General features: G+C 45.2%; 2 protein-coding genes across 3 annotated transcripts in view; one reads left to right on the top strand and one right to left on the bottom strand.

Annotated features, from left to right (window-relative positions):
- PDE1C (phosphodiesterase 1C) overlaps positions 1-24,893 on the top strand; it is a gene marked incomplete at both ends in the record, with an annotated part of 391,441 nt that overhangs the window by 298,086 nt on the left and 68,462 nt on the right. For both annotated transcript variants that reach the window (XM_082479397.1, XM_082479398.1), the window contains one exon: positions 13,452-13,517. In XM_082479397.1, the coding sequence (XP_082335523.1) occupies positions 13,452-13,517 (66 nt within the window). The remainder of the gene's footprint in view (positions 1-13,451; positions 13,518-24,893) is intronic.
- Positions 20,490-22,527, bottom strand: LOC309669136 (acrosin-like; the record flags this gene model as incomplete). The annotated part of the gene is made up of 4 exons (XM_082479739.1): positions 20,490-20,837; positions 21,320-21,465; positions 21,745-22,010; positions 22,349-22,527. 4 exons carry the CDS (start codon positions 22,525-22,527, stop codon positions 20,490-20,492), a joined length of 939 nt encoding a protein of 312 aa, XP_082335865.1.

The raw sequence follows: 24,893 nt of genomic DNA, 5'->3' as shown, positions 1-24,893 counted from the left end.
ACTCCTGCAAGATGCTGAGTGAGTCCACAAAAGGAATTAAAAGTGGCAGATTTAGTGATTTGCCCCACCAGCTGCAAGTGCTTCCATCATTTGTAGTAGGAAGGATAACTGCCTTTTAGATTATGGGTTATTTGAGACCCATTTATTCAGACTATTATTTCCCCTCATTATGCACTGCATCAGTAGTAATCATTTTATGATATCAATTGCCTTACAAGAAGTTGTCATTTCAGCCGGTGCCTGGATGGAGCAGGGTGCTGGGGAGAGCAGGGTTTGGAATAGTCTTACCCGGAAAAGCCTCGCCTTTTAATATGTGATGGTAGACGCTACTTTCAAACACCATGTCAGCTTTCCTAGGAACACTTGAACAACCATGCTGGGTCAGACCAAAAGTCCCTTTAGCTCTCCATCACCTATCTGACAACATTTCATAGCGGAGATCTTAAAGAACAAAGAACAAAACCAGAGCAGTGCCTCCCCCCTACACCTTTCTGTCTTCCAGAGAGCTAAGGCAGAGGTCAAATCTTTGACTTGAATAGTCTCTGATGGATTTTTCTTCCATTACTTTGTCTAATTATCTTTAGAGCCCTGGTACTCTTTTGTGTACTGGGCACTGAGGCAACACGATTCAAAATGTACTTAGGCATTATGTGAAAAATCACATCTTTTTATTGGTTTCAAATTTACTGCTTGGTAATTTCATTTGATAACCCCCTTCTTGGACTGTGAGAAACAGTAAGTAATTGTTCCCTATTCGCATTCTTAGCGCCACTCATAATTTCATTTACCTTTTGTTAGATTCTCCCTGCAACTCTCCCTTTTCATGCTAAAGAGTCATAGCATGCATAAATTTTGTATATTCAACTTTCCTTCGAGTGCAAGCCTTAATAGCTGCTGTTTATGTTAGTATATAACGCTGACAGTCTGTTACACACGTGGTTCTTGGGATGTGACAAGAGAATCTGATTTTAATAGAAATGAGAAAACTTGTAGGATTCAATTTTTCCCCCTAAATTTTCAAGAATAAAACATACAAAATACAAAAATGTTCATTTTAATATAATTCTATGCTGATTTTTTTTGGTTGCTGTCTTTATGAGGTTACATCATAAAAGCATGAAAAGGCATCACCATAGGGAGCTCAATAAGGGATGTACTGAATGAATATGGTTGCCTGAGGCTCTTTTCTTTTGCTTTTTCTGTGTATTAAAACTCTCAACTCAAAAACTATCTTGGCGTAATAGTACCTCAAGGGCAATGTTATTTGGTGGTGTGGTGGAGTTCTCCCATCCTGTAGAAGTGCTCATGCAGCATGCTAAGAAGATGAGATTTGTTCATGCCTAAGCACTACTTTTTCACAAGAGAACTGCAAGGTTACCACAGTCTACTTTGAATTATCCATGGCCCAGCAATGTGCCCTTGTTGCCAAAAAGGCCAATGGAATCCTGGGCTGCATAGGGAAGAGTGTGGCCAGTAGGTCGAGGGAGGTCATTCTCCCCCTCTACTCTGCACTGGTGAGGCCACAACTGGAATACTGTGTCCAGTTTTGTGCTCCCCAGTTCAAGAGGGACAGGGAACTGCTGGAGCGAGTCCAGCGAAGAGCAACTAAGATGATTAAGGGCTTGGAGCATCTGCCTTATGAGGAAAGGCTGAGAGAGCTGGGACTCTTGAGCCTGGAGAAGAGAAGGCTGAGGGGAGACCTTATTATGGCATACAAGTATCTAAAGGGTGGGTTGAAGGAGGATGGAGCCAGGCTCTTTTCAATGGTTCCAAGTAACAGGACGAGGGGCAATGGGCACAAGTTAGAACACAGGAAGTTCCGTTCAAATACACGGAAACAGTTCTTTACGGTGAGGGTGACAGAGCACTGGCACAGGCTGCCCAGGGAGGTTGTGGAGTCCCCTTCTCTGGAGATTTTCAAGACCCGCCTGGATGCAGTCCTGAGTAATGTGCTCTGGGCAATCCTGCTCTAGCAGGGGAGTTGGACTAGATGATCTCTAGAGGTCCCTTCCAACTCTGATGATTCTGTGATTCTGTGAAAGAAAATCCAAGTGTGTAGTCCTGGATAATTGTGGTGTCATCTTGCCCTTCCTTCATAATTAAGTGTGGTCATAATGCTGAAGGAATGCATATTTGAGCAGAAGAAACAGGGACCATGCAATGGCCTCGCAAATGCTCTCATCGACAGGGACTGCCAAGCAAGCTAAGCAGTTTGTGAAAAAAAAAACAAAACCCCAAACAAAACAACAACCAAACCCTGCCCACGAAATCCACAGTGTGATTCCACGTCACGCTGTCCTGCAATCTGCATTCAGCATTTATTTTTTAGAAGAGAAAATAGCAGAGTTTTCTTTTTCAGCACTTTCGGAGGCTGGGAAGGAAGGGATGGAGGAGGGTTTGGCTGGAGTGGCGGAGCCGTCCACCTTCAGAAGCGGTGCTGGGAGAGGTCAGCTCTCCGTTCCCAGCTGGTACAACCGGCGTCATGGCTGTGATTTACGCTCGGTGAGGAGCGTGAGTCATTACAAAACAGGTGTAGTTTTTGAGTCAGTCTAAACTCTCACCTCAGTCTAAATGCCTCTTGGGGCTCTGTTCCCGTTCTCCAACTGGGTAGCAGATTGTGAAAGTTTGCATTAGACAGGCATAATAAATGCCAACTGTTAAAACGGGTAGTTCTTGCAAGGCCTCGGACTCCAAAGCATTTGTTTTATCACAAAAGGAGAGGGAAATGTGTGAGATTAATCACCGATTGTGCAAAACTGACAGCCAGCTTCCTTGCTGTATGGATACGCTGAGTAATTCTGTGTGAAGGAACAGACAAACTGCGGAGTATTTTCACTTCAGTACGTCAGACCATGCAGTAACATAGTAAATACATACATTCATAGTCCAGTGAGCACAAGTTAAAAATGCCTCAGTATAACCTACAAGCTGATAGCAGAAATGGACTTAATAATCTGCTCGCAGTGGGCGCTGGTAACACATGAAGATTTGTGGAAATCACTGGTATTTGTATTAGCGATCAAGGGGAGAGTCAAACAGTATAAACTCACCCGTGACACTGAAGGACGGAGATGTGCATTCAGACGAGGCTATTTCAGATAATGAAATTCAATATATGCCAAGTGAACTACTTAAAGTCTTCCTGTGTACCGAGGGCTGCATATTCATTCTTTTTCTTCTTTCAGTTACCTCTGTTGATATGTACTAATATTTGCCCTGGATCTATTGTGCTGAAATGAGAAAGAGCCTGAATCACATTCAAGGTTAAGGTAGTAATTGTAGGGAAGCTATATTGTATCTAAAAGGAAATTCAGCTAGGAAATGAACACATCTGCTCCACCAAGTAGAAAAACAATTTAAAGCAAATGCTGTACTGGAATGTTCTCACTGGAGCTGATGATGTGGCTAACAGAAGCTAAAAGCAATATATGACTCGGTTCTCCGCAGGGAACTTCTAGAATCTGGAAAAAAACATTGCATTTTCCCTTGTTTCGTTAATGGGGATGGGAGGGGTTCAAAGTCTTGTGAGTATGGAGGGCATAGGAAGGGGGAGGGCATGTTGGGTAGTACATGAAGCTCTGTTTCAGATTCCTGGTGTGATTCAGCAAATCATTTAAGAGATTCAGAAATAATTACTCCTCAAAAATGTCGTTTAGTCCACCTGTCCCGAATGATTACCTTTCCTTCCGGGTCAGTCTCTTCTCTTTATAATGTGGCTAATGATAGATCTCACGGGATTGTTATGATCTTGTCAATGTCAGTAAGTCACACTGAACTTTTTAGATGGGAGACATCAAGGAAGTGTAGTGCTATTGTTATGGCTGTTACTATTGCCAGTGGTAGATTATGCTGTCGGTAGTCCTGGGAATGTGACAATTCAGTCTAAATAAATCCAATTAAATGCTGAAAGCCTAATTCTTTACAACAGTGTCTTAGAATTGCATCAGTTAGCACGATATTTTAGCAACTTACAGGGGACCATCCTGAAAGGAAAAGTTCCCCTGCTTAACTACACAGTAGAAGAAAATGATACCAACACACTAACAGATCTGTGCAGCCACTGCTGTACATTCATCAGAGATAATGCAATCCGGCAGCAAAGCCCTAGATCTTTGGTTTGCCAGTCCTTTTTCTCCTTTGTCCAAATACTACTTTTTTTTTTCTTTTTTTCAAAGCAGCGATATATTATTGAAGGCAAAAGAAAATGGTTTTCTTGAAGGACCCAAAGAGATTCTGATGTAATCACATGTTCCGAGGCATGCTCAGCCTTACAGATGAATTCATCTCTCCTTGGGCTGCATCTCCTTGGTTGAGAGACTCTTTCAAATGCACTTTCAAACTCTGCCGACATGAGCATTGTCAGAATAACAGTAGCTGAGCAGGGTGCCAGGTGTACTCAGATAACCTGTTGGGATGCCCAATATAGAATAAAATATTTTTGTTCCTGTTTGAAGCTTTTCCAGAAGATTTCCTGAGGAGGGTGTGAGGCGAGTTGGATAGAGTGTCCCCTTTCATTAGAGACTGTCCTCTTTCACTAGAAATAAAGAGAAAGGGTTCTTGTCTACATTTCTCCTTCAAGGAGATCTGTTCATTCTGAAGATTCATTTGTGGTACGACTACATAGAAAACTATTATGTTTGTACATTCAGGATAATGTTAGTCAAACATAGCCTAATTTTGAAGCCAAGGGATTATAAATATTTGACAGAGGAGCCAAGGAGATTGTAAAATGCACTTGTTTTCTTACATCTCAGGCACCTATCTATACATAAGGCTGTGCTTTTCATTGCAAGCACTTTGGGAGAAAGGGCCTTTAGAAAGGTGGTGCTTTTTTTGTGTTTGGAGCATTTTCTTATCTTCATCTCAAACCACATATACAACATTGCTTTCATGAGCAAAAAGGTACTGAAAGAGCCAGTGAGCAAGGGTGATCGAGAGCCCTACAGCAAAGAATCCTAATGAGATCCCTCAATCTAAGCATGCTGGATTCTGTTACATGATCTCATTGATGCCAAAGGTTGAATTCTGACTGGATTAGTCAGAGCGCAATGGATTTCGCTTTGTGTGGGACAGCATGATATTTCCAGTCCATCCAATAAGAAGTATTACTGCGGTGCACCTCACCTTGCAGCCTTTCAACATTTAAGCAAAGCTGCACTGCTTGGAACAAATAAGGCTGTCTAAACTCATACCCTGCTTTTTCTTTCCCAGATTACCTGCTCCTTGGACAAAGGGGAGAAGGGCAGCATTTGACGCTTTTCTTTTTCTTTTTTTTTTTTCCAGATACGGAAGAGTAAAAATATATAAAAAACGAGACTGCAAATTTCTTTCATCATTTTAGCTGAGCTTCTTCATTCCTGTTCTCCTCCTTCCGCAAAGACCAGTTTCTGGGGAAGGCATTAAACAACTTTCAAAACACTCCTCCTCCCACTGGCTACTTCACAGCTAATGACTCTGGGTTCTAGGGTGGGGGCCTTGTTTTTTTGGGTCAGTTTTATTTTTGTTTGTTTGTTTGTTTGTTCGTGTATGTGTGCATTTTTTTGTTGTTTTGGGAAGTTTTTTGTTAAAAAAAAACAAGTGGTGATTTCCTGATGCAAACAGTTCAATTTTTCTGGACAGGTCAAGGAAATAGATGAGACTCATCTTCAAAAACTGGTATTGCCCTTTGCTATGCCTCAGCTTGTGAAACCAGCATTAGGATGATACAAAAGAATATATATAAAAAAAAAAAGAAAACTTGATAATACTTCACTTTTACTCTTTTTCTTTTCCCCAAGAGCCTTTTCCAATTGCTGGTAGACAGAATTTTACACCAGTTTTACCCTCGCAGTAGAAGATTTTATTAATAAGAACAGTGAATTTGTAGAGTCATTTGACCATTTGTTAGGATTCGATGTCTTTCCCAGATGATGCAATGACAGTAAAATGTTTTTGTTTCTAAACCGTGGACAGACTCACTCAACCCTTGATTTTGTTCTGGTTTTGCAGTTAGGAATAGAAAAAGGAATAATCAATGAAAGCGGTATTCCCTTGGAACAAACTTTGTTGTCAGAGTTTGAGAGCATGCACTCAGAGTGCAGGCACTGTTTGACGTGCCTGCCTTAACTTGAGATTACTGATAATGAGCTGTTTCCCACATTTGTTCGTGGGCTACTAGTAACCACTCTTTGACCTGAAGATTTAAGAGAAGAAGGGCAGCAGGGAATCACACAGATCAATTCTTACTTTTGTCTCAGTGTGGTCTTTCTTTCATCACTGACTGAATGGACAGGCCAAAGAAAAGGAAAAGCGTTGCTGCAGAAGTATGGACAGACAAAACCAAAACGGAAAAGTGTGTCCTAAATACACTGCTGGAGTCGGTGGATAAAACTGTCTCATCCAGTGGAGTTAGACACAGGGAAAGTAGCCATCATTTTGGCCCATTTTAAAGAAGAACTGTTAAAAAACTAACTCGCTCAAGCCTTGATTCAGGAAGGTATCTTTGCATAAGAAACATCAAACATGTATGTAAGCGCTTTTCTGGCTTGGGATCTTGGTAGGGGTTCAGTTAATTGTAAGTAATTTTACCTGTTTATGTGGAAATCAAGACACATACATACACATACAACTGTTTTTTTGCCTAACTCCTTTTTGTTCAGGATGAGGTCTTGCTGTGTTAATTGTATGTATTTTACAAGGAATCAGTCTGCTGTCACGGCTCTTTGCTACATAGAGAACATGCAAAACATTGGCTTAGGAAAGTAAATCTTTGGTGTTTCCTTTTCATGTTTAAAAGCACAGGACTTTACCACCAGCCTATATTAGAGCTTGAGTCTCTGTTCCTGCTTCAACTGTGCATGTACAGGGATGAGCTTCCCGCAACACTAGCAAAAATCACAGCAGTGATTTAAACATTTAAACGTGAATACCTTCTCTCTCAGGAGTGTTTGTATCTGGGATTTTGATTATTGATGCTTGAGACATTTTGAGTTCTTTTTTTTTGGACACCAAAGTTTGCGTTTGTTCAAAGCCAGAGACTTAGATTAGGTTCATGCTGTGAAAAGGTTGCACTTCAATCACATGTTTTCAGAAGGAAGAAATACAAAAATAACTCTTGCAATTCTTAGAACTCGCAGTTGGCTTCACTGAATGAGCTCATTTAGATAAAATAAATATAAGAGCACGTAGTGTTCCCATTTGTGAGCTTCTGGTTCAGTGGTAGCTTTGGGATAGATTTTCTGAGGAAAGTGGAGTGCTGGGAGGACTGTGGCCCCACAGCGAGTGCCGAGCACACTCCATGTCGTGTGACAGGCTGAGGGCTATGTCACCACGTAGCACTTTCCCACCTCTCCTTTCCCCACTTCCATCAGCAGTCAGCCCCGATAAGACTGGTAGAATATGACTTCCAGCCCTGACCAGGCTCTTTGAAGGCACATCAATGAAATATCAATAATGCAGAACTAAACACCTCGGTGGTGACTCAGTCCCTGCTTAGTCATTCTTCTCCCTGAAGTCAGGGGGAACAGACCCTCTGGTCAGAGGTGCAGGATGATTTAGTCATTATTTTTTAAGTTACCCTTACCTAATGTACAGTGACTAAAGATGCCTTAGATCATGCACAGTAGAATAATAACAATAATTAAAAAAAAAAACTAAATCTTTTTCTTCCTCTGCTTCTGATATGTATTTTCTTTCTTTCTGGGAGTGACTTCTCCCAGACAGCGAAGCCGGACTGCTTAATTCACGGCTGGTCAGTTCTTATTTCTTGTGCACTGGCACAAAGGTGTGAAATCAGACTGGAAAATGTTTTTCCTCCATTGTTAGGGTTATTCACCACCGGCAGGAGCTAATAAGGGAAGTGGTGGATTTGCTGTCTCTTGGGGACTGCAGATCAGAGCTGCCGTTCTAGAAGAGATGCCATAGTCAAAGTTACTGATCTCAGCACACAGGTATGCACCAAAATGCTTTCCAATATACAGACAATCAGAGCTAACTCTAACATTCTCCTGCTCTTTTAAAATCATTTGGATAAGCTACAGTGGATTGTTAGCATTTTTTAGACATTTTTGTTGTCATGTGAAAAAAATCCCCATGAAATCTATTAGCTTGGAAATAAATAAAGTGAAAGTGAAATCCAGAAATTGAAATCCTACAAAGTGACTAGGCCAGATGAAAGCATCTATCGTGGGGTCCCCTCCCAGGATCACACCTACATTCCCTGCTCCACCCCCGCACCTCCCTGGAACACTCTGCAGCATTGTGCCTAGTGCATTGTGAGCCAAGGAACGGTATGTTTAGACACCTCCCAGTTAAACTAGAGATCAGCCACTGTGCAATTGTGTAAAGAAAATAATAAAAATTAAAAAAAAAAAAAAAATTACAGAACTGCTTTCTCTTATTTTATGCCATGAAAGGAAACAACAAAAAAAAAAAGTGGAAAAGGATTAGGTGTGCATCAGCTAATGGCCTCTGTTTATACAGAGTGAGAAAGGATTTTTGTTGTTACATCCTTACCTAACTTTGCCTGGATATATAGAAATTATGTTTTCAGATGTCTTCCTTTTTCATCCTCAGTAAGAGTATACCATCAATGAGTGAGCCAGAAATTATGCAAATATAGGGCCCATACCATTGGCTTCATGCTGAAATTCTACAGGATTATTTGGGAGAGCCCATCAATAGGCACAAAGGGTTCTTCTGGTGCCAGAGTGTTTCTTCCAGAGGGTGGCCTGGGCTGAGAAGCCGTGTGACAAAGACAGCACTCTTCTGCCTCTGTGCAAGCACTTCTGGTGCTCTCAGAAAGCTCTGCCTTGCTGGAAGAGCACCAGGTGTCTTCTGCTTCCCAGAAACAGATGTGTAAGTTGAGGGGGAGAATCCAGGCACTTTACCCCCTTAAAACAGGGAGGGATACCATTGCAAGTGTCCCTATCAGTGTTTTTTCCTTTAGCTGGGACTGGCGTTCAGGGAATGAGGAGGCCTTTGACTCGTGGTGATGTAGTGCTTGAACTCCTGGACACACTATAATTTAAAAAAAAAAAAAAGCAAGCAATATGTTTTTATCCTGTCCGTTATTTAAATGGCTCAACGGGTGGCAGTTCTCTGGCCACTCAATCAGTGATTTGAACCATGCATTTCTGTGACAATATGCAAGAAGTGTTCACACCTGTGAAAGGATTTGTTTATTTTTTTAATTAATTTTTTTAAATGTAAAAATCTGTGATGCACCCTCTCAAAATACTGAAGTCAACCAGCTTTCCTTACAAACTACACAATATTCTTTTTTTCAAAGTTACATGGTCAGATTTCTATGTTTAATTATAAAAAGACAATGGATGTCACTAATGTTTTCCACGTTTGAGAAAAAAGATAGATGCCTGAAGAAAACTTTTTTTTTTTTCTGATGATAAAATAGGTGGTAAATTAAAAAAAAACAATGAAGAAATGTTGCAATTTTAGACTGAAAACACATTTCAGAGTAGTGAATCTAGGCAGACTGATGCTTATTTAAAAGTGCAGCCTTTTGTATAGCTCCAGCTGGTGTAAACTATGTATTAATACAAGAGGACATTTAGCATCAGAATGAATCTGGAATTTGGGAGCCTGGTTCCTGATGGGTGAATGGGGGGGATCAAATTCCTTTTTCTCCATGTTTGTTTTTTCAAGCATAAATTTTATGGTTGGAGAGAAACTTTCCAAAATGTAGTTGGTTATGCCAGAGAAGAATGGTAAATGGTGGTGTTTTTGCAAACTGACCTTTGAATATGCAAATGTTTGCATACGTACTTACAAAGTCTTACAAGTTCAGTCTGGAAGCAAAAATCCTTCAAACTAGATAGCTGATAGTGCTCCGCTGCTTTGTAATCAGAAGGTCTGTGAGCTCACCTTGCTAAAGGCAAATGTTTCCACTGTTAGTCCTTGCAAGTTCTACAATGGGTCCCAAACATGGTTTTTAATTAAAAAGCACAATAATCTATTAAAATTAGAAATTATGGAGCCCGACAAGGACAGGACTTTTTTTGCTTCAAATAGAATAAACTGGTGTATCTCCAGGAACTCGTGAGATGGTCTTAAATGTATCGTATTGGCTCCTTTTTCCTCACGTTCCTTTTTATAATAATGAAACTCATCATCCTCTGATGATCCATACCATAAGTTGCTATTTATACTCAGCAAATGACAGCATAATCAGGTCCTTTTCTCTTTACTCTGTTTTGATCCATCACATCACCCAATAATTAAAAACAAGACATACTTTTGCATGTGTTGCACTGGTGCTAATCTCGGAGCTGTGCTGGCGCAGTGTCTGAACATCAGCACTCAAAAGCAGGAACATGCTGGTTGAGAGCGAGAAGGAGCCCTGTGGCACTGATACTAACGCTCCAGGGAGTGGATTCAGTGCTGTCCAGATAGAAAGGAGGGAAAAAAACCATGCTTTCACATTTTAAGCCATAAATTCAGCTCCCTCCGAAGTGTTTTTTCCCACTTGTGTTACTCACAACATGAGTGGGTCTCCTCCAGTCTCAATTTAGTGTCAGGTGTGCATCCGAATGTGGTGCTCCCCCTGCTTCCATGGGCAGACAGGTTTTGCCGTCCCAGACAACCCTTTCCCTGTCTGATTGCTGTGATCACAGCAGGAGCAGGGCGGGTGACCACTGCCAATGCCATTATTTTCTGTAAAAGTGAAATGCTGGCCATGCATTTCCACTCGCTGTGACTGCCTCCCCGTTGCTGCAATGTCCCTTTTGATCCTCAGCAGGCACAGAGGGTTCTGACCTGTACCCAAGCAGGACCAGGACACGTGCCTGTCTTCGAGGCATCCGCTGCCCCTGCCCTGGTGACTTGACCACCAGCTAGAAGAAAATGGAGCTACTTCCAGGCAAGCTGGCGGAGGACCTGAAGCTCAGCTTTGGCGGATTTATTTCCCCTCATACCTAAGCCCATGACAGCACTCACTCACAGGCCTCACGGCACACTCTTGTCATTTTGTATTATTTTGATTTCTTCCAAATGTGTATGTATCAACTGCTGTGTACTCATAACACCCTGGGTTTAGAAGCTATCCAGTGGTAGGAGGAATATACGTAATCCTGTTGTCTCTGCTGGTCGTCGTAGGAGTGCATCTATCAAACAAAATTACTTATGGCCATTGGGGTTTTCTAGTGATAAAACCTAGCAGTAGAATGACAGAGTGAGCATTTTCCTTTTCTTCTTGCTTGGATGATATTTTTATACACTTTTATATGCAATTTTTTTAAATATTTGCTATTTTTATTGTAGGGTTCTGGTTGGGTTTTTACCAGACCTTCTGGTTGTCTACAGGCCCAGATTCTCACAGGAATATTTCCCTTCCCTTTTCTCCTCCCCCTTCTTCCCCGACAGACAAAAGCCATTGCATTTGCAACATCAGCTTGGAGCAAACTAACACCTAGGGCCTGATCACTCTTTTAGTTGCACTGAAATCAAAGGAAGTTGCATGCAAAGTCCTGCTGGTCCCATTGCAGCGTCTGGGGCCAAAGACTAAATAACCGAAACATGTACAACTAATTAGGCGCAGGGCGGCCTTTGTAAAGCCAATGCATCAGGGTGGCACTGTCTTCCTTTGCTGTGGTAGGAGCCACTTCCACCACAATGTGTTTAAATAAGACTCTCTCTCTTCGTTCTGATGATGCTACTTCTTGTAGGCCTTTCAGTCAAAGTCATCCCTCAGCGCACTGACTACCTTCAGCAGGGAGGAAGGGTGGACATTGTGGCTTATCTGTGACAGTAGATTTCACTGCTCTTGTGGTTAATCCTACAGTGATAGGTCTTAAATAAAGTTAAGAAACATTAAACCTATTGGTAAGAAGGATAAGGGGAAATTAACCAAATTCAAGGATCCTGGTCTTGTAAAATAACCTTTTCTCAGCTGGCATTCTGCAGGGATTTCTACGTATGAAGTTGAACATAAACTTTAGAGTATGTTTATATTAGTAGAACTGATAATGGAGATGTCTTTCTCAAACTGAACTAAAACAAACAACAGAAAACTGTTCTCTAACATTTTTGAAGGAAGAAAGAGGCAGGTTGTTACGCTATTTTGCACCAGGGGACAGAAAACAAGTTAAAATCCATGCTGAAAGCAAAACTCAATGCAAGTTTGCTCCTGGGACTGGGCGGGTAGGGTAATGAAAAAAACCCTATTTGGTTTGTTAAGACTCATAAGGAAAAAAAAAAAGCAAAACCAAAATGAATGATGCCATGTAATGCCAAGTATTCTCAACTGTTCTGAGAATAATTTTAAACAATATGTGTTTTTTGTTAGTTCCTTATTTGAAAGAAGAGGCTTGTGGTCTCTAAATGTATAAAACATTTTTCAACATTCCAGTTTTTCTGTAACTGAGTCCATGTATGTTCATCCTATTACCAAATAAAAACAATGAGTTCTCCGCTTCATTTGAATTAAAGTTGTAGAAGTGTTCATTTGGTTCTGGTGCTTTCTGCATCCAATCCAGGCATGGCACTTGCCATTTGTTTTCCAGCGTCCAGCTCCCCATAGAGTACCAGTAATAATCAACTTTTATTTTTAATGGTAGTGGGAACATTGCTTGGACAGCAGTCATTGCTCACCACTTGCCCCTGTGAGGAGGAGTTAGTGGCATTACCTAATTTCTAAAGACAGCGAAACTGAGGTAGACAGCTTATTTAAGGACCCCGAGGTAAATCTCTACCTGTCTGGGGATTAGACGTATCAACCTCACCTTTCCCTTTTTCTCTTTTGACTGAAATCACAGCCCATAAGAGCATCTAAACTGACAGGAGTGCATCATGCTCATGCCCACTGAAACGCTTGTGTGATTTTTTTTTTCCTGTGCCACTTGGAGCATGAGTATGGATCCCACATAAGCAAGAAGGGAGAAAAGATGGTTTGGAAAAGGCATCTAATGATTTGGGTGACTCACCTCCGCTTGCAAATACCTTATCAGAGACCTTTCTCTGGCACATATAGCCAGTGACATAAATTTCCGGAGCTGTTACCAACCAGTGGTTCCCAAAGTGGTGCCAGCCGGTTGCTGAACCACCGCAGAAGCAAGGTAAGCACTGTGTGTGTAAGAGCTGTGCCAGGCAATAAAACTGGCAATTGCCAGTCGTGCGAGGACATGGAGGTAGCTGGAGGCAAAGCTGAGAGCTAGCAACAATCCATAGCTCCAAAAATTAAGAACATGAAACTTCCAGAATCAATGACTTGGGTATCTCCATCCAAACCTGGTAAGTGATAAAAAGAAGAAATATATGTTTGATATTGACTCCTTTAGATGGAAAGATCTCCAGGAGTGGGGCTACTTTGCCAGTTAGCCTCATGTAAAACCGTAGATAAGAAATGGCAGGAAGACAACAAACACCTCATAGTGGTGGCAGCACTACAAAAAGCATTTTCATGGCTGGTGGGACTACCATTCATCCATCTTTGCTGAAACTACTCTTTCTTTTTAAAGGTCCAGTGCGACATTCAGCTGACTTACCAGGCTCGGGTTCCTCGGCAAACCATCTTACGTTGCCAGGTCAGTTGGTACCACCTCGCTCTAATTTCCTTATATGTGCAGCGTTAGAAATAGATGCTCATGGTGCCTACTGTTTGGGGAGATGGACATAAACACATGACTTCTTCTTCAGGTATGGCATCACTTTTACACATCGCATTTAAAAAGTTAAACCCATTCAGTGGGGCTGAACAAATGAACTGTTTTTATTTTTTTAATGGTCTACTGCATTTCTGTTATGTTTTGTGGCTTGCTGCACAGGCTGCACAGACTATTTTAATTTGATCGGCAAATTAATTTGGGCCTTTATCACATGGACATAGATGCTGAAGGGAAAAAATAAGGCTATTTTGTGGACCCGAGCATAGCTTTTTTTTTGTGCCCTCCCCATCCACCAAATCCTGGTGTCTCTATTTCACCATGATAACCATTTTCTTAATCCCTTCATCTTTGTCCCATACAACTGTCAGAAGAAGGGGAGGGTAATATGAAGCAATTACACAAAACAATGGTTTAGTGTGAACAATGGTTTAGTGTCTTGCATGTGCATATGCAACGGCATTCATATATGTATAATTCACAGTAGGTGAAAGAAAGAGTAAGTCTGCTGGAAGACAACAAGAAATCACCAAGAAAAAAACCACCCCAAACCTCAAGGAAAGCACTGAAAAAGTTTTACTACAGATATTTTCATCAGTGGCTGCTGTGCCAGCAGATGAGGTGTGGTGTGGTGCCGTATATAGATGCCAATGTGCAGTAGCATGTTTCTGTGCTGTTTCAGTTCTCCAAGCTGTTCATGGCGTGATGCTCTTTCGCAGCCGCCACCTTAACAGATTGTTTTCCCAGGCACAGCTGCAGCCAGGGCTTGGGTGTAAGTCAGGAAAAGAACAAGCAGGAATGTGAGAGAGTTCAAAAGACTCTTTTCCCATAGTGAAACAATGTGCTCCATGGAGCACTGTCCTGCTCAAGAACAAGAATGGATAATCACTGAAAGTAAAATTTAAACCTCTGAGCAGCATGCTCACAAGAGGACTCCCAGGTAACTAATCCAAGACAGTTTTTAGGTAGAAAGCACAGAATAGTAAATGTCATAAATTCCTCCTCTTAACCTCTGAAGTTCCTCATCATTGGCAGTGACAATAAGTATCAGCTGTATATATTACCTGTTTCTCGTAGGATCCCAGCACTTGTTAAAGGCTTACATTTATATTCATAGGGGAAGCTACTACTTTGGATGTTTTCACCAGAATTTTCTTGCAGGTGGCATTTAGAGGTCTTGCTCTATGGAGATATTTTGGAGATGTCTTGCTTTTTGGAGAAAAAAAAAAGGTTTTGTTTTAAGGAAAAATTGCAGAATGAAACACTCATGTCACACTACAGCCATAACTCTCAGCTAATGTAAACAGATCCAATTTCAAAACTAGCTCGCTTTTTGTACATTTTGGCATGTTTGCATTGGTCCTGTGTTCATTTTTAACATGCAATACTTAACACGTGGTTTCTGATCCATTTCTCCAACACTATACCACTTTTAACCCATCAATCTGTTAATGAGTACCTGCAAACCACAAATCCTGTGTCCCTTCTTATATGTGATATTTGTTCTGAGCCTGCAGACCACCATTATAATAAGAAGGTAGAGAATATAAATGCAGAAGAGAGGGGTTCAGCATAAGCTACCAAGTATGATCCCTTCATTATTGCTGACTTGCTAAATGACCTTGCCCAAAACCTTCTTGTGTGCCCAGTTTCCTCATCTGTTTGGGAATGGTGACATTTACTCTCCTTTAAAACTGTCTGATCTAGGGATCTGTTAGCTTATAATTAGAAAAACAGCAGTAGGGAGGATCCACCTTCAAGAGAGGGGAACGATCAACATAATAGTGTCCCTTTTTGCAACAAGACATGGTGGATTTGTTGCCAGTCCAGCTTTACTTCCAGTAGGAATACTCACTGTGATGATCTCACATTGAATTATAGGAAGGTGCCTTCTGTCTGGCATGTAGGGAAAGGACTAGCTGTGTTTTGAGTCTCTCTTCATTAGACACCTCCAACCTCAGTGTATGTTTTGGCGCCAATTGGTTTAGGGACCCAGTGAGTTTTCTCTATTGGGCTGTTTAACACTGGTACCTTCCTACCTGTGCCTGTTACCGTGACTTACACAGCGAACTGTTTATTCTGGTACAGTTTGCAAATCAGCCCTTCCCGTGCAGCTATTTACAGTATGTGATGGGGAGTAGATAATAGTGCAATATTTTCCATGTATATGGTCCAGTGATGCATTTTGTTTACAGCCATTACGGTGTTGTTTCTTTATGCTCTGTATAGATCATATTTCGGGGTGGTTGCTTTTGCTGGAACCAGCCACTAATTAATGTGTAGTTAAGAAACACTCTGCTGTAAACACACACACATACACTATTTTCTAATGGAGAAAATGTTATTGTCTTGCTATTTTTTCTGTGAATTGCATGTGACTTCTTGGATAAAAAAGGGGCAGCTTTATTGCATTGGGTTTAGTCTCACTTCAGAAGGAGCGAGACTGACGAGAATGGGCACGTGTACATGTGATCCCATCCATCTCTTTGCCAGCAGGTCGGTTGACCCTCCTCATCACCAACTTTTGCATCTGTGCCTTGTCAATCTAAATTGCGCAGGAGGTCACAAAGCTGGGGAAGTTTTATGAGGTTAGGTGGCTGCATGCAGGAGAGAACCCTGGCAGTGTTCCCACCTGGGCTTGACCATTGGTGAAACCAGAGTCCCCCGGCAGCTCAGCCACATCTCACAGTGCCGCAGGGAGCCTGGCTGCTGTGGGCACACCTGCTGCCTCCTAGAACAACTCCTTTTTCTCAGTGCAAAGAGGATGAACCAACCATTTCTTCAAGGAGCCTGCACTTTAAATGGTGAGAAACCACAGTAGGGTCATTGAAGTACCCAGAAGTATTATTATTTTTCTTTCTGTGGCTTGGAAACATTTGGAAATATACTTCTGTCATGGTCCTGGGGATGCTCAGAAGCCTCAATGACTGGGACTGGCCATCCCTGGGACCCCCACCCACACCATCTCCTGCCAGGGGCCCAGGGGACGTCTCAACTCAGCCTGGAGCCTTCAGTCCCTGCCTGAGCGATGTTGTAGGTGTGCCCATCTCTGCCGCTGTATCCTGGATGGGCCTGGGACCTGCACTTCAGAGAGGTGCTCTCCTGGATTGACCCCTCAGGCATAGGTCAGAGCTTAAGATGATGATGATGATGATGTTGAAGAATAAGGAGGAGAGGAAGAAGTATTAGTAGTAGTAGTAGTAATAGTGGTGTTTGGTGTTGATGGTCTGTGGTACCGTGGGGTATTTTCAAAAGTATGACACATAGCGATGAAAAGCATACTTTTTGCCTTCCAAAACTGTGCTTGTTGGCCAGTGATGCATGAAAAGTGCTCTCGTACCTGCCCTGCGCTTGTATTGCAGGCAAGGAGAGCTGAAAAGTGTCAGCTCCAGATGGTGCACCAAGCCTGGAGCCCTTCCAAGAACAGGCTGTTTTGCACAGGCAAGAACCCCTGGGGACATGGAGCCATGGGAAGAGCAGAGCTCGCCCCTGCTCCAAGCTTGCAATGGGCACGAGAGCCTGAGAGAGCCAGGGCATGAGTGGTGCCTTGGAGGTGCAAGAGCAGAAGCAAGAACTGAACCGAAAGGGCCCAGAGGATCCCTGACAAGGGGTTGTGCTCAATGCTACAGAGGACAAGAAGCAACCCCCAGATTGTCAGTAAGTGTCATTAGCAGTGATTTCCTTCTTATTGCAACAGGGCAAAAACTATTGCAAACCAGTGTGTTTCTAGGGAAGTCGGTGGAACAAGGAAAAATCCAGCTAAAATTTTGACTGACAGGGTTTTACCAATAACTTACAAGCAGATTACAAGCTTTACACTCCCTTCTGCTTAGCAGAATGCTTTGAAAATACAGACATCGGTTTAAGGTGTGTGTCCCTCAGGAAGGCCATAGAGTGGTGTGAAGTTGGCAGCCCTTAACTGTGGGGCTGCAAGCAGAACCTGAGGACCAGTGCCGGATGAGATCGTTCTGGTAGCCTACTCTCATTTTCCCTTTGCAGTTGTCTACTAAGAAGTGCAGCTCTGGCATTCATTCTTTCATCTGTGATGACCATTGTATCTTAAGCAAATAAAGGCATAATGTTGATGTAGGGCAGGTGTTTATACCAAGCAGCTAGAGGGAGTCCTGACCTCTCTCAAGAATCAAAAGAAGAGTTGTATCGAAGAAGGTAAGAGGAAATCCTGGGTGGATGCTATCCTAGCCAAATCTAAGGTTTGCACCGCTGCAGTTGTGTAAGTTGCTGTGTTGCACGTCCTGCTGGCCAGACCAAAGAGAGCAGGTAATGCACTCAGCCTCCTTGCTAAATCAGTGTCTGAATGACACACAGGTAGTCTCTCTGCATGATGCTTGTGTAACTACTCTAGTCTACACTGGCATTGTCCAAATAACTATACTCTGCTTTCATTGTCTTGATGATACCCGTGATCTTCAAAAATAGTTATTTCCCTAAATTAAAAAAAAAAATAAATAGAAGGAAACTCATTCCCTAGCAGCATCAAGGTTAGAAACTTGTAATACTTACATCACTCCATGCATGAAGCTCTTGAGAATCATAATGTATTGAAGCCCACAAAAGCCCTGTAAGTATTTTCATTTGAACTTGAGGTAGGAAATGCTCTACTTACTGCACTCCTCCTAAGAGTTTAGCAGCTCTTCTCTTTTTCCCCTTGGGGAAAGCAGAGTCTGTGGCAAAGGGTGAAACTTTGCAGGCCGGGCAAGACTTACCTTATGCTGGTAACACCATGGGGTTTGTGTGCTGCTCCTATCTAAGTTGGAAGGGGTGAGGTGGTGATCCTCTGAAGAGCCCATGCTGCCCTAGACCAAACTGGAAAGAACCACAGCAGAGTGTAGCTGTTGCTGTGATATTTCTCAGCAGTCTTTTGTCCTGCTCCTTTCCAGAGCTTTGACCTGCAGAAGAAGAGTGAGAATTTATTGGATAAAGAGGAGAGCTTCCCTGAAGAGAGGCCCCCATCTGCCTAAACCCTGAACTGTTTTTCCCTTTGCTCTAGATTTCTGGGGCTAGTTAGAGCTGGCCTTCACAGAGGAAAGTGATTTTTCTCATGCCCTCAGAGCTCTGGTGATGGGCAGTGGGGCCTCTCCCCTTCTTGTAGTAGACTGTGGGCATGACCTTCCTTGACTCGACACTTCCCACTGCACATCACGGTCAAGGAAAAGGTGAGAGTATCCACATGGTTGCTAGTTACTGCATGCTTCTTCAAGGCAAAGCTTGCCAGGAGAGCTAAGCTGTGATACCTACGGGAGAAAACAAACAGTAAACAATTTTCTTTGTAAAGCTTTGAGCTTGCATCCTTCCTGTGCTTTTGTTATAAGGCAGCCCAGTTACTATAGGATGCAAGTCCAACTGCCAGCCCTCCCCATTGCTTTCACAGCCTGGCCACTGCTGCCTCTCTGTCTACCCGTGTGATCTCTGCTGCAGAGTTTCTTTGGCTTTCCTTCCCCATTCTGTTACGGAGTAGCCAGATCCAGTAGACTTCTGAACGCAGGGGTTTTCTCTTTTCAGGTCCGCAGGAGGACTCTTAGACCCAGTAGGCTTGTCCTACCCCAGCTCAATGGACATGGCTGTTGCTGTTCCCATTTGTGTGCTCAAGAGACATGCTGCTTTGAAAAGAGCCAGATACACAAACACAAACACAGACCAAAACAATTAATGAGAATGGCAAAACAGGTTGACATAGACAGACAAATGCCTTTACCAGCACCCATGTATATGTAACCAACACTAACAAAATCATGAACACAGTCCCATCCTTTTCTGTCTTTCCAAGTGATCAGGACTGGATGTTCACTAGTAAAACATAAACACACCCTCACTCCCTACATTGGTAAGCACAGCATGATCATAGATTCCTCAAATAAGACTATGGAAATTCCGTCCATGTAATTTCTGTGCCTAGATGTCAAGGTCCTTACCCAGACATTGGTGCAAAACTTGGGTCTTTCTGACAGGCTGAGAGTGTTGGGTTTCTTTAGCCTGGAGAAGAGAAGGCTCTGGAGAGACCTTATTGTGGCCTTCCAATACCTAAAGTGGAACTAGAGGAGAGCTGGGGAAGGACTTTTTACTGGGGCATGTAGTGATAGGACGAGAGGTAATGGCTTCAAACTAGAAGAGGGTAGATTTAGATTAGATATAAGGAAGAAATTTTTCACTTTGAAGGTGGTAAGACACTGGAAGAAGTTGCCCAGAGAAGTTGTGGAAACTCCATCCCTGGAGGTGTTCAAGGCCAGGCTGGGAGGGGCTTTGAGTACCCTGCTCTAGGGGGAGGTGTCCCTGCCCATGGCAGGGGATTTGGAACTAGATGATCTTTAAGGTGACTTCCAACATAAACCATTCTATGGTTCTCTGGTTGTGTGATTCTAGATCCATGCCTCTGGGCCATGAGATAGCCCAGTTCAAGTTCACTGGTGCATTGTACATACACACACACACACAGAGGGATCCCCCCCAGTATTGGGCGTAAGCCACTGTGTGTTTCCAACTGCTGTCCTCAAGGCCTCTAGCCCGCTATGGCCTCTGTTCCCTTCTCCCACTGCCTCCTGCCCCTCCTCTCTGACCAGGAACACTTTCAGCCCTTTTGAGTGACTTTTTCCCTTTGTGCCCTGCTGTCTGCCTGCAGCCTCATTCTGTGGGTGCCGCGCAGAGAAGTCCTTGCCTTCACAGGAGACTGAATTGGGCTGAAGCATGGTTAACTGTGAAAAGTGGCAACTTTATTTCTCGAACTAAGTGGACTTCAACATCTGTGTTCCTTCAGAGGAGCGTAGGCAGGACAGAGCAGGCCTCTGACACTGAGGCTGCCTTTGGATGTGCATTGGATTGCCCCAGAAGAAACGGTGATGGTAGACTGCTGCCTGCGCTGGAGCCTGTTTGTCCTGCTCCTCAAGCCTTTCTTCCCCTCAGAAGCTGCAGGAGCTCCTGCAGCAGATTAAATAATTCTACCAGCTTCTGGTGTGGAAATGGACAGGGCTTGAAGCTGCCCGCTTGTGTTGTTGCTGGCTGTGGCTTCTCAGAGGGGCTTGAGGTGGAGACTGTCTGCGGCGTTGGAGTAGCTGTTACTGCTGGGCGCAGTCCCATCTGTACCAAGATCCAGTTGTAAAAGTGCTGCGTGGAGGTGTAGACGCCGGGCTGTTTTGCTCTTGCGCAGCCTTTGCCCCAGCTGGTCACTCCAACAAGCCAGAAGTAGTCAGCATAGTTGTCCTTGCACACGAGAGGACCACCGCTGTCGCCCTGCAGTGGAGGAGAGAGGATTAAGGTAGTGTTGGGTGGCCGCTGTCAGCAGCGTGGCTGGCTCTTTCTCTCTCACAGCGCCTGCCAGAACTGCGTTCACTGCACAGAAAGGCTCTGCTCAGGTGCCGGAGCCTCCCAAACCTGGTCTGGGAGGGGATCATGGGGCTGTAAGGTAGGGCCGTCTCTCCCCTCCACACAGTGATGCTGGATGTGTGGAAGACAGATGTTGCGGGATGGGGATCTGGCCCTATGAGCTGCCAAGAGCACTGGACGGTCTTTCTGGGCAGAGTCCCCGGCCTCTGGGGGACTGAGGGGTACTGGGTAAGGACGTGCCGATGGGGAAGGGAAGGTGAGCCCCAGCAGCAGTGGGGACCCAGCGGTGGCAGGGTGAGTCGGCAGGCAAAGCACGCGCCAGGGTATGTTTGGGCAGTTGCGACAGGGCTGCCCGTGCTTCTGGGGCTTGACTTGTAGCACGCTCCTACCTGGCAGGTGTCGATGCCACCCTGGGGATAGCCAGCGCACAAGTTGTGGGTGTGGATGCCCCCTGCGTACCACTGGCTGCTGTTACAGAGCTTGACATCGATGAGGCGGACCTTGGCCTCCTGCAGGACATCGCTTGTTCCTCCAGCTGTGAGCACAGAAAGGAATGAAGACCCGGCAGCTCGTTGCCAGTTCTCCTCCCCTGTCTGGGCGAAGCCCTTCCCGAGGGCTTGGCTTTGCAGCCTGAAGGCATTAGGCTGGTGTTTCCCTTCCGTCTGGCTTGGGCAGTGGCTCAGGCCCACCTCTCCGTAGGCATACGTGCCCACAGGCTGACTCTGGCTTTCAGCTCTGCTGTCAGGAAGCCCGACCCGTCCTCCCCCACGTGCCAAGCTTGCACTCGGGACACAAGTACTTGTTGGGAACTCACATCTTGCAGTGGTGGAACCCCAGCCACTGACGTAACAGGTTTTCAGCGTGGACACTCTGAGCGAGGCATCCGGCACACAGGCGAGCTGTACGTAGGAGCTGCACTGGACGGGCTGGTCCAATTCCAGCAAGGCAATGTCGTTCCTCTCCGAGACGCTGCTATAGTGTTCGTGAACCAGGAGGCGCCTAATATTGCGCACTTGGACCTCAGGGCCCGGGCGAGTCAACTGGGTGGCCCCGATGACCACACGCCACATCGTGATGTGCCTGGAAGGCCGGAGGAAGGAGGGGTCAGAGGGAGCGTATGCACGTGCTGCAGCAGCCCAGCAGTTCCCTGCCTTCTGCTTCCCAAGGGAGAGAGGAAAGCAGGGCTACAGAGGCTTTGACTGCCCTAGCGTGCCTCAGGCATGAACCATATGAAGCTGGAGGCTGCTAGGAAGCCGTGGTGCAAGCCCAGCCTTCTCCTGAGCAGTGTCTCAGCTGGGCTGGGGAGCGCCCAGGCATTGGGTGTACTGCAGGGGAAGGCAATGGGAGTAGCCTGCGGTGCTGTGCACGGGGCTCCTGCGGTTGTGGTGGGGATATCCCGGTTCCCTGATCCTCCTTACCTGGCATTGATGAAGCAGTGGGCTGCTGTGAGCACCCACTGTGGGCTGATGAGGGAGCCTCCACATATATGGCCTGTGCCTGCTCTCCAGGGATCCTGGATGCTCACAATCCATGGCCAGGCGCCTGGCTGGGCATCTGTGCCACCCACGACGCGTGACTTGCCGTAGAGAGAAGCCATGGGCCGGAGCCCGCAGGTCCCTCTGTAACCAGAAAGTCATTACTGCTCTGCTTGACGGCTTGCTGCTGTTCAGGCTGAAGGTCAGCCGTCTTCCCTCCCCACAAGGCACCGCATGGGCAGCAGGGCCAGGGAACCCCGTGGGGCATGCAGCCGTCCACCTCTGTTTCTGCTTTAGCCCCATAGAGGAGCTGTGCCAGCAGCCTGGGTGCTGGCAAGGATCTGAGCCTCCCACCGGGGGTTCGGGAGGCTGTGGCGTGGCCACGGCGGACAAGCGGGCACCTTCCAGTGACCCCCGTAAGGGTTGCCCATGCTCCCTCCCAGAGCCTGGGGCCACTTACCCACAGCTCTCCCATGCGCTGGTCACAGGCCAGCACAGGGCCAGCAGAACGAGAAGCAGGAGAAATCTCATGGCTGCCATCAGCGGCACGTGACAGCTGCAAGAAGCGAGGGCTTGTCACCACCAGTGCAGCAGCCGACGTAGTGCCTGCAGGACTCACGGTGCCCACGGTGCCCTTGTTCCCGGGGCTGATGTCACAGAGTCGCTGGTTCTGCGTGCTGGGCACATGATGTCATAGAGTCGCTGGTTCTGCGCACTTCCCTCATGGGGAGAAGGGTAGGCAACATGGGGGTTTCCAAGCAGGAGGGGGAGCAGAAGCTGTGATCGGACAGGCTGGACAGACCCCCGCTGAATGCTCTGCTTGCGGGATGAGGGTGTGCAGGCACCGTGTCAAGCAGCATTGTACACACACACACACACACACACACAGAGAGGGATCCCCCCCAGTATTGGGCGTAAGCCACTGTGTGTTTCCAACTGCTGTCCTCAAGGCCTCTAGCCCGCTATGGCCTGTGTTCCCGTGGCCGAAACCACCCCTGCAGCCCACAGACCACCCCTATTAGCCATGCCCTCTCTGCACCACAGCTGATGTCCATGAGGCCACACAGCGAGCAGGACCAGGGACTTGATCTGGCTGGACACAAAGCTTTTCCTGGGGCATAAAGGCGGGGTGATTTCAGCAGCTGCAGCCTGGAGGGAAGCCAAAGCGTAACCAGAGCCATAGGTTGGGGTGGACGGTGCCAACACACCACCTTGGAAATAAGGCAGGCTTCGGACAAGAAGTGAGCGGAGGTTACACTGGTGTGGTGGAAAGGTTGGTCATTTTCAGACCTCGAACATTTGGGTCCGTGCCCAAAGCACAGCCTGGCGAAGCACTCTTCCAGCCTGCAAACGTAGCCCATTGCTGCTATCACGGTCACATCCTCTTGTCCCAGTGAAACCAAGCTGTGCATTTCCTCTTTGAAACACAGCCATTGTCCATGTTTTTACGGGATACAAACCACCCTTCAGCCACAGGGTAAAACTTGCAGAGCTCATTTGTGGCATTAACCTTTCTGAGAGTTATTTACCTACCTCCCTTTGTGGGCAGATGTTCAGATCTTATCTAAAACCCTGGCGAGTTTCCTTTTCCTTTAGGATTTATGACTTTGAGTACTGAAAGAGTAAGGAAGGTACGATTTTGTCCTTTTGGACATTGGCGCCAAAAGTGATATGTCCATTCAGACTATGTAAATAAGGGTATTTCTACTCTAGACATTCACTTGGTTGTGGTGACACCAGAGGGGAAAGACAGGGGTTTGGTTCCCTCTGCAGGAACTTTGCAGAGACATAGAGAGCGTGCCTGATTTCCTCACCATTCCTTCCCAAGGCACCAAGGGACATTGTGTCAGGCACTATAGTGTCAGGGGAGGCTCAGACTTGACATGAGGAAACATTTCTTTACCAAGAGGGTGGTCAAACCCTGGAACCCTGGGGAGGTGGTCAATGCCCCAAGCCTGTCAGTGCTTAAGGGGCGTTTGGAAAATGCCCTTAATAGCGTGCTTTAACTTTTGGTGGGTCCTGAAGTGGTAGGAGAGTTGGACTAGAGGATCGTTGTAGGTTCCTTCCACCTGAACCATCCTATCCTATCCTATCCTATCCTATCCTATCCTATCCTATCCTATCCTATCCTATCCTATTCTTCCTGACGATACCCACAAACCCAGTTTGCTACAGGCTGTGGTGCATCTTCCTATTCCTGAAAGTTGGATCTTGTGCACTGTTGTGGAGCAGAGACTTGAGAAGTTCAGGTTGTCACATAGGTCTAGGTTTAATGTAGGAGCTGGCTGGGCGTAGAGGAGGGCATAATATGCATTTGGTGGATTCAAAAGCATACCTGGTCAGAAAAAGAATCTTAATTAGTTACTAAATCCTCAGCTTGTGTCACAGTGACTGGCAAAGAAGTAGCTGTCTTGGACTCTCTCCTGGAGGTGTCTCACTTTAGATGAACACACCGATTTTCTTAACACTCCTAGGAGACTGATTGTCC

This window comes from Vanellus vanellus (assembly GCF_965231255.1).
Source record: "Vanellus vanellus genome assembly, chromosome: 2".
Lineage (NCBI taxonomy): Eukaryota > Metazoa > Chordata > Aves > Charadriiformes > Charadriidae > Vanellus > Vanellus vanellus.
This window is presented reverse-complemented; position numbering and strand designations above follow the sequence as displayed.